The sequence below is a fragment of the Triticum dicoccoides genome, chromosome 3B (genome assembly GCF_002162155.2).
Source record: "Triticum dicoccoides isolate Atlit2015 ecotype Zavitan chromosome 3B, WEW_v2.0, whole genome shotgun sequence".
Taxonomy (NCBI): Eukaryota; Viridiplantae; Streptophyta; class Magnoliopsida; order Poales; family Poaceae; genus Triticum; species Triticum dicoccoides.
In genome coordinates this window covers 638,958,720-638,970,686 of record NC_041385.1, presented here as the reverse complement: position 1 = coordinate 638,970,686, position 11,967 = coordinate 638,958,720, and the positions used below count along the sequence as shown (strand labels likewise).

At 50.7% G+C, this 11,967-nt stretch overlaps 2 protein-coding genes across 2 annotated transcripts; both read right to left on the bottom strand.

Moving 5' to 3' along the window:
* Positions 1–668: 668 nt before the first annotated feature.
* Positions 669–3,510, bottom strand: LOC119277572 (putative laccase-5). The gene is made up of 6 exons (XM_037558854.1): positions 3,367–3,510; positions 3,128–3,279; positions 2,799–3,043; positions 2,299–2,430; positions 1,195–2,148; positions 669–1,081 (listed from the first exon to the last, which is right to left on the bottom strand). The coding sequence occupies exons 1-6, from the start codon at positions 3,487–3,489 to the stop codon at positions 951–953; spliced, it is 1,737 nt and encodes a 578-aa protein (XP_037414751.1). The 5' UTR covers positions 3,490–3,510; the 3' UTR covers positions 669–950.
* A 7,330-nt stretch (positions 3,511–10,840) lies between these two features.
* Positions 10,841–11,413, bottom strand: LOC119281714 (cyclin-dependent protein kinase inhibitor SMR5-like). The gene has a single exon (XM_037562175.1). It carries the CDS (start codon positions 11,364–11,366, stop codon positions 11,118–11,120), a length of 249 nt encoding a protein of 82 aa, XP_037418072.1. The 5' UTR covers positions 11,367–11,413; the 3' UTR covers positions 10,841–11,117.
* Between the last annotated feature and the right edge of the window lie 554 nt (positions 11,414–11,967).

The following is an 11,967-nucleotide window of genomic DNA, read 5'->3' as shown; positions in this document are numbered from 1 at the left end:
GAGGCCGGGGGTCATCCTCCTTTTCTAAATAAAAGTATTTTTCTTAGGAATGCAACCCTTCCACCTCAACAATTCATGCATGTATGTGAAGTCATCAACGTGCCATCCTATCTTTTTATATAGCTCATCATTCACGCCGAATGGTCATCAACTTACCATTTAATTGCCTATTTTCCTATGCATACAACCCTTCTACATCAGCAAATTTCGCATGCTTGTCGCGTCATCAGCCTCACATCTTATCATAGTTAATCCTAAAAAAAGGAAAAGCCTTCATGACAGTTTTTATTCATAAGGCAAAACACTTACATCGTTTGATATGACACACACAAGAATTCAGGAGGTTCCTCTTGCCAAACAGAAGGACTAGAATTCTCCGTTTTATACTAGCTAAAAACATGTGCGTTATATTGGCTCCCCTAGGACAAAATCAATGAAAACATCACTAAACTCGTGACAAAGGAAGAAACAATCATCGTAGACGCCGCCACAGGCCGTAATGAATGTCCTAGTTAATCCTCACTTATTCATGCCAGCAGTCTAATTCTCCATGTCTATAGACAATTTTATAAAGTTCATTCTTCGCACAATGCACCTTTATCCCCAGAAAAGTACAAACGGTTGCAGAAGATTAAGTAAATGTATGATTTGGTTATAACGCAGTCGGATGTTTGGGGTACTATAAGTTATCAAGAGGCGGTAACTCATATTACAGGGTGTGTACACACCAAGAAAAGGTGTCCAAGAAAAAACAGTTTGTCACTTCTTATTCGGATTCAAAACGGAATTCAAGTGCGTGGAAACAAAGTCCGGTGACTTCCCAGAAAATCAGCACAACATTACAAATTAAACAGTCCAGATCAAGTTGGTAGTTGGTATGTCGAACATGAAGATAGAATCAGTCGGCAGGCAAGAAAACATTCGCAGATCTTCGCCCCTTGCAGGAGTGATCAGCATTTCGGAAGATCGGACGGCGGAGGCAACATCTTTTGATTGGGCAGCGGCCCGTCGTCGACCATCCACGCCATGGAGAGTCCCCAGCTCAAGTGGACGTCGAAGTGGCAGTGCATAAGCCACACACCTGCGCACATATGGATGGATGCGCATCGAATTAGTAAACATTGGTCACTGCCGAGTAAACAAGAGTCCAGGCAAGTCAAGCATGCCAATTGCCAAGTGTCCAATAAAGATTACCGGGATTGTCGGCGAGGAACCGCACGGCGACCCAGCCGGCGGTGGGCACGCTGACGGTGTTCCGCTCGACGGGGTCGACGAGGTTGTACTTGGCCGGATCGTTGATGGGGTCGTAGTTGCCAAAGCCTTGCCCAACCACGAAGAAGTTGAAGCCGTGCATGTGCAGGGGGTGGCTCTCGGCGCCCTGGATGGCGGTGCCCTGCATCACCAGTTCTACCGAGGTGTTGAACTTGAGCGGCACCACCCTCGTGCCGTGGGCGACGAACGTGTTGTTGGGCGGGGTGCCGGTGTAGTTGAACGGGTGCGGCGGCGTGGTCGGGAAGTTGGCCATGAGCACGCCGGCATAGCGGCGCTGGTAGTGCGCCTCGAGGAGCGCGCTCCTGGGCCGGACGAACGAGTTGTTGTTGATGGACGCCGCGAACTTGGTGCCGTTCGGGCCCTGGCAGGTCTGGTTGGACGGGCACGGGTCCGTGCCGAGGCCGACGGTGAACAGGACGTGCCGGTCCACGGCCTGCGGCACGCGCGCCGGGTACTGCGCGCTCGCGAGGCTCCGGAAGTTGCTCGTGAACCTGGCCACGGCGTTGGTGTCGCTGTACCGCGGCAGGGCCGGCAGGGGGAGGTTCTGGGTGGAGCTCGGCGGCGTCGGGGCGTTGTACCGGAGGACGGCCGCGGCGGTGGTGTTGTCGAACGTGCCCTGGGTGTTGGTGTACGGCGCGATGGCCATGGCGAACGCCTGGGACGAAGGGCTGGCGGACGTGGTGAGCAGCACGTTCATGGTCTGCCCCGGCGAGATGACGAGCGTGCTGACGGTGAAGGGCTTGACGTAGTTGGCGTCCGCCTCGACGACGGTGAGCGTGTGGTTGGCGATCCCGAAGAAGAGCTCGTCGTTGAGCGCCGAGTTGATGAGCCGGAGCATGTACGTCCTCCCGGGGCGGACCTTCAGCGTGTACGTGTCTGGCACGTGCATTTCAGTTGCAGACATTTTCATCAGAAAATAAGTTTTCTTTTAGCCAAAGAAAATAAGTAGACGAATTGCTTTATTAACTCGTGGGCTTGCAGGCCTGCCATGTTGATGATTTGGGAGAGAAGTAAAAAAAACAGTACCTTTGGACGACGAACAGTTATAAGTTGGGCCGGGGAGCCCATTGAAAGTGTAGGCGTCGGAGACATTTGGGCCAGCGCCAGTCTGAAGGGCCTGGCTGATCACCGACTCCGTATCGGCCTTGAACCACTCGCCTGCCAACAACATTCCAATGAGCAATTGGGATTAAGGCCCTGTTTGGTTCATAAGTCCTAGGACTTTTTTTAGTCCCAACTTATAAGTCTCAAGTCCTGAAAAGTCCTTACCTGTTTGGTTCTGGGACTTATAAGTTTCTATAAGACCATATTACAACTATAAGTCCCTATAAGTCTCTCTTTGAGAGTCTTATTTCATAAGTCTCAAATGCCCACTTTAAGTCCCTATAAGTCCCTTCTGTTTGGTTTAGATGGGAGTTATAGGAATTTTTTTAAGTCCCTAAGCCAATAAATTTCTGAAAACAAACACCCTCTGAACACCCCTCAAAAGAAAAAGATGTAAGATCCCGAACAGAGCACGCACGTACCGAACATGATGGACACCTCCTTGTAGGGGGCGGCGAATGGGTAGGGCACCCCGAGCTCGGGGAGGATGACGAGAGGCCCGTAGAGATGCACGCGGAGCCAGGAGAGGTGCGCGTGCCACCACAGCGTGCCGCGCTGCCCGGCGACGGTGAAGTCGTACACGTAGCTCTGCCCTGGCTGTATCGGGCACTGCGTGATGTACGCCGGCCCGTCCGCCCACCCGTTGCGCAGCTGCCGAAGCCCGTGCCTGCACATCCATGCCCGTTACTGAAACATCATCATAGATCATACAGCACCGTACATGCGTACAGGTACCGATGTCGTTCCTCACCAGTGGAACGAGACGTTGCGGCTCATGTGGTTGTGGACGGTGACCACGAGGCGATCGCCCTCCCGCGCGTCAAGCCTCGGCCCCGGGAACTGCCCGTTCACCGTCGGGATGCTCTTGGTGCCGCACAGCCGCGTCACGCTCGTCATTCCCACCTGAAGATAACACAACACGAAGGTCAAGGAATAACGGATGCATGCACCGTTCAGTCTTCAAGAGGCGACAGACGTCGTGAGTACTACATTGAACGTGTAGCGCCGGGTGACACCGGCGGCGAGGCCCGGCAATGCGAGGAGGACGGCGAACGCAAGGAGGGGGCACGCAGAGGCGGCGGCGTGTCGCCGGAGGCCGTGAGGAGCACCCATTTTGTGTGCCTTGGTTGCACCTCGAAGCAAGTGAAGTGGTGCACTTACCGAGAAATGAGTACGGGGTCTATATAGGGCCATGATCGCTTCGTGCTCTGCATGGTAGGAGGTCACACCCGTGGTAGTGGTTGGCCGATCGAGTTGGTGCAGGTCCATAGCAAAACTTGGCATTGGCCCATTTGCTCGTCCGCTGCTTTTTTTTTGAGTTAATTTCACTTTCTACCCCTTATTAGTTTCACCTTTGTGACACAAAATACCTCATTTAGTAGCTTGTTCACATTTTTATCCAACTTTAGTTAATTGGTGGCACTAACAACCCCTTTTACAAACAATATCCGCTTGGACCTACATTCCAGCGTGAACTAAGCTCCTCCCTTCCCCCAAAAAACTGAGCTTCCTCTTCTTACCGCCACCAATCTCAACAAAACCGCTTGCTGGGACCCAAACTATCGGTTAGCGCCTCCGCTACCCGAGCCGGTTCAACTTATTGAAATCCAGGGAAATCTTGCCCAAAAACTTGTTCCCCCAATGTTGAGACACACTAGGTTCTTGAGCATGAAGAGCGACACTAAGATCTCGCCGGAGAAGTCGTTGTGCTGGAACTACACAGCACAATGCTCGGTCGCGTTGGGATGTCATTGGGCATGATGTAAGGGAGGCACAAAGAGCGCGTAGAGAGGTTCACAATGTCTCTGTGGTAGGTTGCCAAAAGAGCACCACTGCTGCTCATGCCAGAGCCCGGCTGTGGAAACGAGAGTTGTGGCTGCAATACTCTTTGAGAAAGGCGGGAGGGTCGATGGGTGTTGACAACATGGTGGTCATGGGGGGATAAAAATCTGTTGTTCGCCCATCTGCTCTTCGTTAGACTCTGGTTTTCCACCTATAAGACTGGGGCCTTGTTTTTTGTTTTTCTGTTAACCTGAATGTTGTCAGGGTTGATACATCAATCTTCCCCCGCATGCTGTAATAAACCATACCCTGTTTGGTTTTGTTTCTGATGAACAGATGCCCTTTTCCTCTAAAAAGAATGTCATTGGGCATGGGGCCATGAGTGTGTTCCACGAAGGGAAAGTGTGCGGGGCACTCTGAGGTTGCCGAGCACGCCCAAGGGGACTGTGCCCATGAGGCTGGCGCCTAGGAAGCGTGGCTCGACGTCGACGACGCAACGGTACAATGAAAGGTGAAGTTTATTCCAAAAATATATTCATAATTTGTTGACTTTTTATTTAATTACTGTTTTTTCATATAGGGTGTATATACACCCATAGAGCAAAAGTTCCCCTCCAGCTGTATTGCTCCATCTTTAATTTATGGACGTGGATCCATTTGTTGCAGTGGAAGACGGTTAATTTCTATGTATTTCCATGATTATGCAACTGTATCGTGCTCATAAATGCCGACAAATAAATGATAATTTGGTGTGCCATGAACAAAACATATAACACATCTGCATGAGTTCTTGTTAAGAGGTGGTTTGTTCAGCTTTATCTTACATATGAAGATTATTGTTATAAGACAGTGGGGTAATGTTTACATTTGTTAGTGGAAGAGGTGAAATATCACTTCCTAATTTGCACACGCGAGCCCCCATAAAAATGATTTGCACATGCGAAAGTTAGCTTCAAGAGGCGTACTCTGTCTGCTTGCAAAAAACTCCAATCGACACCTTTCTTGTCTTATATCAACCCCCACAGTTTACCTTGCATGTGCCTTTATTTGTGAATCTTTGAAGCTAACCATGCCCCCCAGGTCAATTCTATGGAGCATGACGAACTTTTGTCCACATTTTCCCACAGGATTTGGGTTCGTGATACTGCTGTCGGAGGCTCGGAGCATAAACACGGGGGACAGCTGCGTGGTTGTTGAAGTGGAGCAGACTCTGGCCCTTCTTTTCTTCTTCATATCTTTGCTTTTCTAAAGACCCTCATTTTCTATTCAATCACCTAGTTAGAAAACACTCATTTCATTCCGCAGATGGTACGTATTTGATTGGCATGCTCGTGCCATCTCAATGTGAATGTGATCATCTAGTACTATGATACGAAAGTGGATTTTCTATTCACGGGTGCACCTACACACTGGCGAAGCTACGTCTTAGCAAAATAGCCTATGCCCCGTCCATCCTGTAGCAATTTTAATGAAGATTGATGGGTAAACTAGGCCAGGCTAGTAAAAAATAATTGACTTTCTTCGTGCTGACGTGCCCAGGTTTGGGGATGTGACTCCGCCTCCGCCACTGCACCTACACTCTTCATGAACAGTAAATTTAAAAAAAAATCTAAATTTTGGGACATCAAACTATTTCAAAAAATTAATTTCAAATTTTCATCCACAAATAACATTCGAGAGGCCCTCACCAAAAATAACAAAATCAATGTTCAATCTTTTGTGCACTTGTGAGTAGTGGGTTTTTTTTGTGAGGGCTCCTTGAATGTTATTTGCTCACGTTTTTTTTGCAAGAAGCTAAAACTTTTGATCTAGTTTGATGTTTCAAAATTTCAGATTTCCCTTTTTTCTTCTGAATTTACTGTTCATACAGGTGCACCTACACTCTTCATGAACAGTGAGTTCAAAAATACGAAAAATCTGAAATTTTGATACGTCAAACTAGATTGAAAAATGTATTTAAAAAATTCATCCACAAATAACATTCGAGAAGCCCTCGCCAAAAATAACATCAATGTTCAATGTATTGTGCACTTTTGAGTAGTGATTTTTTGTGTGTGAGGGCTCCTTGGATGTTATTTGCTCACGAAATTTCGCAAGAAGCTAAAACTTTTGATCTAGTTTGATGTCCCAAAATTTCTGATTTCTGATTATTATTTTCTTCTCCTGAATTTACTGTTTATGCAGGTGCGCCTACATCCGGGAGCAGCCACACCTTTCTCACTACGAATATTTCAGCTGGGCCCCCGCAAAAAAAAAGAATATTTCAGCTGGGGCCCGTGTAAAAGTAGGCTACTGGCTGCAAATTGTGTTTGTCTTGGTAGCCAAGGGAAGCCTACCAGGATAAGAGCATTTAAATACGCAGCTACGCAAATGATACAGTCGAACAAACCTGAATATTCGATTTTCTTAGACAGAGGAAAAACACCAAAGCGAGCCATGCTTCCGGTCCAAGAAATGAAATACCAAGGCACCGAATGTGTGGAGTGTAAACATAATGTGCGGCCACCAGATTCTGATGTAACTGAGCGTGTGCAACGTAAGTTTGCGTTTCGTATCTTCACAGGGGCTAAGCACATGACTGCAGTAGGACTAGACACTGGGGCATTGGCGCATTGCTGTATGCACGCACTCACTACCACATGGAAAGGTGTGAGCCGAGTCGTAAGATCGAATCTGGACAGTACAAAATACGGTACTGTTTGAACATATACCCTTGACCAAGTCTTCACCATCAGTGCGAAAAGTGGGGAAACAGGTGAATATTCAACATACCGACACTGTCCAATTCGACAGACATAATGTGTGCAGACCCACTGTGCTTTTACACGCTTGTGAGTGCTAGATTGGGACGATTACATGTCTATCGCGATGGGACAAAAATGGCAAATTCTTTTCTGCGGCCAGTTAGATGTGATGTTAATATCGAATCGTATCTGGCTTCAGCCTGAAGGATCTGACCGTGTCCCTCAGTGTCATGGAGTGGTTGGGGGCGCTTGCGCAGCAACGAACTCCCTCGACTAAACGGAAAAGAAAAGGAAAGCAGAGCAAAGCCGTACGTCAAGGGCGAAATTCCCTGCGTCGATCAAATCCGGTTCCAAGTTTCGCCGGTGCCGCGTTGCTGTCTCGGATCCCTCCTGGCATTTCTGCAAGCCTCGGGTGTGCTTGTCGTTCAGAAAACGCAGGAAAAAAAAAAGACAACTACTCGCGACCAATCCCAAACATGAGTACGGTATGGATATCATTAGATTGCTACTATACCGTTGTGCCAGTGGAAGCTCAGGCAAACTCCACCGCGCGACCCCAAACGGACGTCCGTTTTGTCCGGTTTCTATCCATTTGGGTAAGGATTTTGGGTCGTGTCCGGGCCTGTCCTGGGATGCGGTGGCCGTTCGGCCCAGCGCGCGGCCGCATCCATTTGCCCCATCCTGTCCGTCAGGGCATTTTGCCCAAATTTGTATCAAAACTAGTTTCCAACCCAAATATTTGTCTGAAAATTAAAATAGTTTTACAACTCAATTGAAATTGTCTTTAATAAAATAGTTTTACAACCAAATCGAAATTGTCTTGACTGAACATAAATTGAACCAATACATCTATTGGTTGCCAATGTGATCCCAGCGTGCTCAACCAAATCATTTTGAAGATTCAAATGAGTGTGCCAATCACGCATCTCACGGTGGAATTGGACAAACTGTTCAAATGTGGCCGGGTCTTGGTGCAGGGGCTCAATATTTTCACCTTGATAATCAAATCCTTGGTCGAAGATACTCTCATCACGCTCGTCCTCGACGATCATGTTGTGCATAATCACACTAGCAGTCATCACCTCCCAAAGCTTCCTTTCATCCCATGACAGTGCAGGGTTTCGAACGATACCTCACCGGGATTGAAGCACACCAAAAGCACGTTCCACATCCTTTCTAACACTATCTTGCATTTGGGCAAATCTCTTTCTCTTCTCACCTTGGGGTTTCAAGATTGTCTTCACAAAAGTTGACCATTGAGGATATATACCATCTGCTAAATAGTATCCCTTATTGTACTGGTGGCCGTTGATCTCAAAGTTGACAGGTGAGGAGTGGCCTTCTGCAAGCCTTGCGAAGACTGGAGAGCGCTGCAGCACGTTGATATCATTGTGAGAACCTGCCGTGCCGAAAAAAGAATGCCATATCCAAAGATCTTGCGATGCCACCGCTTCTAATATGACAGTGCACCCGTTAACACGTCCCTTGTACTGGCCCTGCCAAGCAAATGGACAGTTCTTCCACTCCCAATGCATACAATCTATGCTGCCAAGCATGCCTGAAAAGCCTCTAGCTGCGTTGGTCGCCAACAATCTCTCTGTATCAGCGGCAGTTAGCTGCCTCAGGCACTCTGGGCTAAACACCTCGATCACGGCCTGGCAAAATTTGTACATTGATATCAGACATGTTGTCTCACTCATACGCACATACTCGTCCACTAGATCGCCTGGAATACCATATGCAAGCATGCGGATGGCCGCGGTGCATTTCTGGTAAGAGGAGAATCCAAGCGCCAAGGGCATCCGTCTTGCACTCGAAGTATGGGTCATGAGCAACCACTCCCTTTCGGATACGATTGAACACATGCCTTGCCATACGAAAACGGCGACGAAATTTATCCTGCTTGAAGAGCGGGGTGTTGGCAAAGTAATCGGCATAAAGCAGGGCGTGGCCTCTCTCCCTGTTGCGGTTCAGGTTGGGAGCACGGCCAGGGAGTGACCCCCTGTACCGAGGAAGCTGCCGTTGAATATGGTCGTGAACGACCAGTGCAGCCACCACAAGATCTTCATCATCCGACGACGAATCGTCCGACGAACAAAGGAAGTGATGAAAGAAAAACTCATCTCCACTGTCCATACCTTTGATGGCAAAAAGTTGAACACCTTCCGGTCGTGGTGGCGAAGAGGCCGCGATGATCACCTCGACGCAGCAGGGATGGTTGCCGGCCGGCTACTGGCCGCTCTGGAGCTCTCGTCGGAATCCGCCTTGGTCCGTCGCCGACAGTCGTGTCCCCTCCGCCACCGGCAAGGACGGCGACGGCCAAACCTCCCCCGATAGACGACCAAAACTACGGTGAAAGCGCGGGCGTGGTGACGGCCATGTCGAGACGTAGTTTGATATGGACGGCGCGGGGCTGCGCGGTTAGGAGGCGGCCGGAGAATAGGGGCGGCGCCGGCGGCGGGGCGGGGCGGGGAGAGAGGGTGAAGCGTTGGGAGCGGAGGGACTGCTAGTGTCCCCGACAGGCGGGCCACGGGGGGACAATGGCGTGCGTCGCGGCCGTCCGCGCGCGGCCGTTTCACCCCAAACCGAGCGCAAGTTTGGGCTGGGGTTGGGTCGAAAACGGACGGAATCCGAACATTTGTCCGTTTGAGGCCGCGCGTTGGACCACCTCTTTTGTCCATTTTATCCCAAACGGACGGGCCCGGACAGGATAGGGTCGCGCGGTGAAGTTGGCCTCACACATGTAGACTGCACTTCCATCACATGCTGGTTTGTTCCACGCCAAAGTTAAAGAATGGCTCTCCGTCTCTCTGTCGCTGCCGCGCGGGCCACCTCACCTCACGGGCTATCTTCTCCCCGGCGGGCGTCGTCGTCGTCCGTTCATGGGATCCGGAGACTGTCGGTGTCACCGTGATCTCCTCCCCTCCATTTGTTTCAGTTTCAGGACCACGGGGTGTTGTTCTGAATGAAGCCCTGACACTAGTCACACGCACGGCCACACACCTCGCATTGCAATACGCATAGCCGCTAGGAGGCAGGCATGCGAGGCGGAGAAAGCCACATCATGCTGCCGGATCTCCCACACCCACACCCACATTAATTGTATCTTCAAGACCACGCACTGCTTCATGTCGCCTGTATTAACTCTCCTTGGCAAAACAAAACAAAACAGTGGCACAGTGCCGACCGACAGTCAACCACACTTTGCGAGCGTTAGTGTAACTCCTGCTACTCCCTCCATCTAGGTGTGTAAGTCACCTTACGAAAACCAAATAATTCCAAAACACTTAGGCGCGGTGCATTAAATTCTACCTCGTTTCTTGTTTTTTGACATATCAACCAATAAGAGAAATAAGGTGTGCATGCTTTTAATGACTTGAGACTACCAAACACGACATGCAGTGGTTAGTTCATTGCATGCAATGCTATTAATTAGCAAATGAACATTAAATTTTCTTATTTTTCCCTTCTCCTTGGTCACGGTGCACAACCTAAAATGACTTCCTCACCTAGACGGAGGGAGTAATACTAATCAGCTGGCCCAGCTAACCCTAAAGCAAACGAACCACGAACAGTGGAGGCACTGTGGGATCGAGTCACTGCACTGTGGTTTCTGATTGCAGCTTGGACAGGAGGCATTTCAAACCTTGAAGCTACAGCTTGATTAGTGATCACGCCGTCAGATGCCTCGCATGGAAGCCAAGCAAGAAATCACTGGCATGCAGTGCATACAGCGACGCTTCCCTCTGTGAGGAGCCGGCCGCACAGGGTCAGCAGCAGCAGCATTCAGCTTACAGTTGCCGCCCCAGCCGCCATTATTGACCTTGGATCCTTAGTAGTAAAATTAATCGTGGCTCAACAATCGACGTCAAAATGGCATCATGAAGAACAACATCAGAACTTCAGCAACATCAGCACTTGAGCACATACTACAGAAGTGCGCAATAAGCAAGCACAGTCGCATCAGTGCCAAGAAACAAATCAGGATTTCTCATTCCAGCCGATACAAAAACCATATGCTCATCAGCTCCCCGCTCATATCAGTTCCCCTGCCCGCCTACCTAGCTACATACTACTGCTCCCTAGAACACCCCTAATCCGCTACCGCTAATAGTACAACAGAGGAGAAACCGGCTGAGTATCTACACTTCCCAAAATCAATCCCAAAACAGAGCCCTCCGCGGCCGGCCGCCGTCGCCGCCGAAGCGGGCAGAATCACGCGCAAGACGCCTGCCGGCGCGGGGCCAGCGCAAAGAGGGCCTCGAGGTCAGGCGGCTGGAAGTAGCCGTTCTTGGGCGGGCGCCGGGGCGTGCCGAAGTCCGCGGCGGCCTTCCTCGGCGCCGCGGGGCAGGGCAGCGTCGCCGGGATGCGGCACTCCTCCCGCTTCGGCGTCTCCCACCCGCAGGTGCCGCCGTAGTAGCCCGCCGCCGCCGCCGCGGCCTCTGCGCCGCTCTCCATGGCCATTGGATGCTTTATTTCGGGGGGAGAAATTTTGGCCTTCCTTGTTTTGAAAGGGGAATTTGGGAGGGAAGTGTCGTGGGCAGGGGCGGCTTATAATGGACGCGCCCGCGGCGGGAGGATCCCCGCCTTCCAACGGACGGCGCCGTGCGGGGGAAGGAGGGGCGGGATCGGTGACGTGGCCGCCTCCCGTCCCTCTGATCCCTCGGCGCGGAATTAAGCGGGAAATTGCGCGCCAAGTGGGCGGGAAACCGCGAGCCACTGTTCGATTTAAAACTCTTCCTCCCAAGGACCGGAGGTTTCGATTATTCCACATAGGCCCTTGGTGGGCCACAAGGTTAGGTATTTTGTGCGAATAAACATTTCTCGAAGGGTACAGAGGCAAGTTTGTGGGGATATGCCGCATTGGATTCCACTGCGTTACGGCGGGCTGTAGGGCGCCAGGTGTACGGGAAGTGATGGGTTAGCGGGCGCGGTGGGCCCGCGCGTACCCACGACTCCGTCACGCGACCTGGTCGGGGTCCTCGGTGCGCCGCGCGCCGCGGCACACCATGTCTGGCGCTGTGCAGTGGGTCCGCGGTGTGGTCCATGAAAGACCGGGCGCGGG

Excerpts from the sequence above, each read along its gene's own strand:
- LOC119281714 (XM_037562175.1), bottom strand. The coding sequence starts at position 11,366 with ATGGCCATGGAGAGCGGCGCAGAGGCCGCGGCGGCGGCGGCGGGCTAC.
- LOC119277572 (XM_037558854.1), bottom strand. The coding sequence starts at position 3,489 with ATGGGTGCTCCTCACGGCCTCCGGCGACACGCCGCCGCCTCTGCGTGC. Across the intron at positions 3,280-3,366 it reads CCCGGCGCTACACGTTCAAT|GTGGGAATGACGAGCGTGAC; the intron begins GTAGTACTCACG and ends TGTTATCTTCAG. Across the intron at positions 2,149-2,298 it reads TAACTGTTCGTCGTCCAAAG|ACACGTACACGCTGAAGGTC; the intron begins GTACTGTTTTTT and ends TGCACGTGCCAG.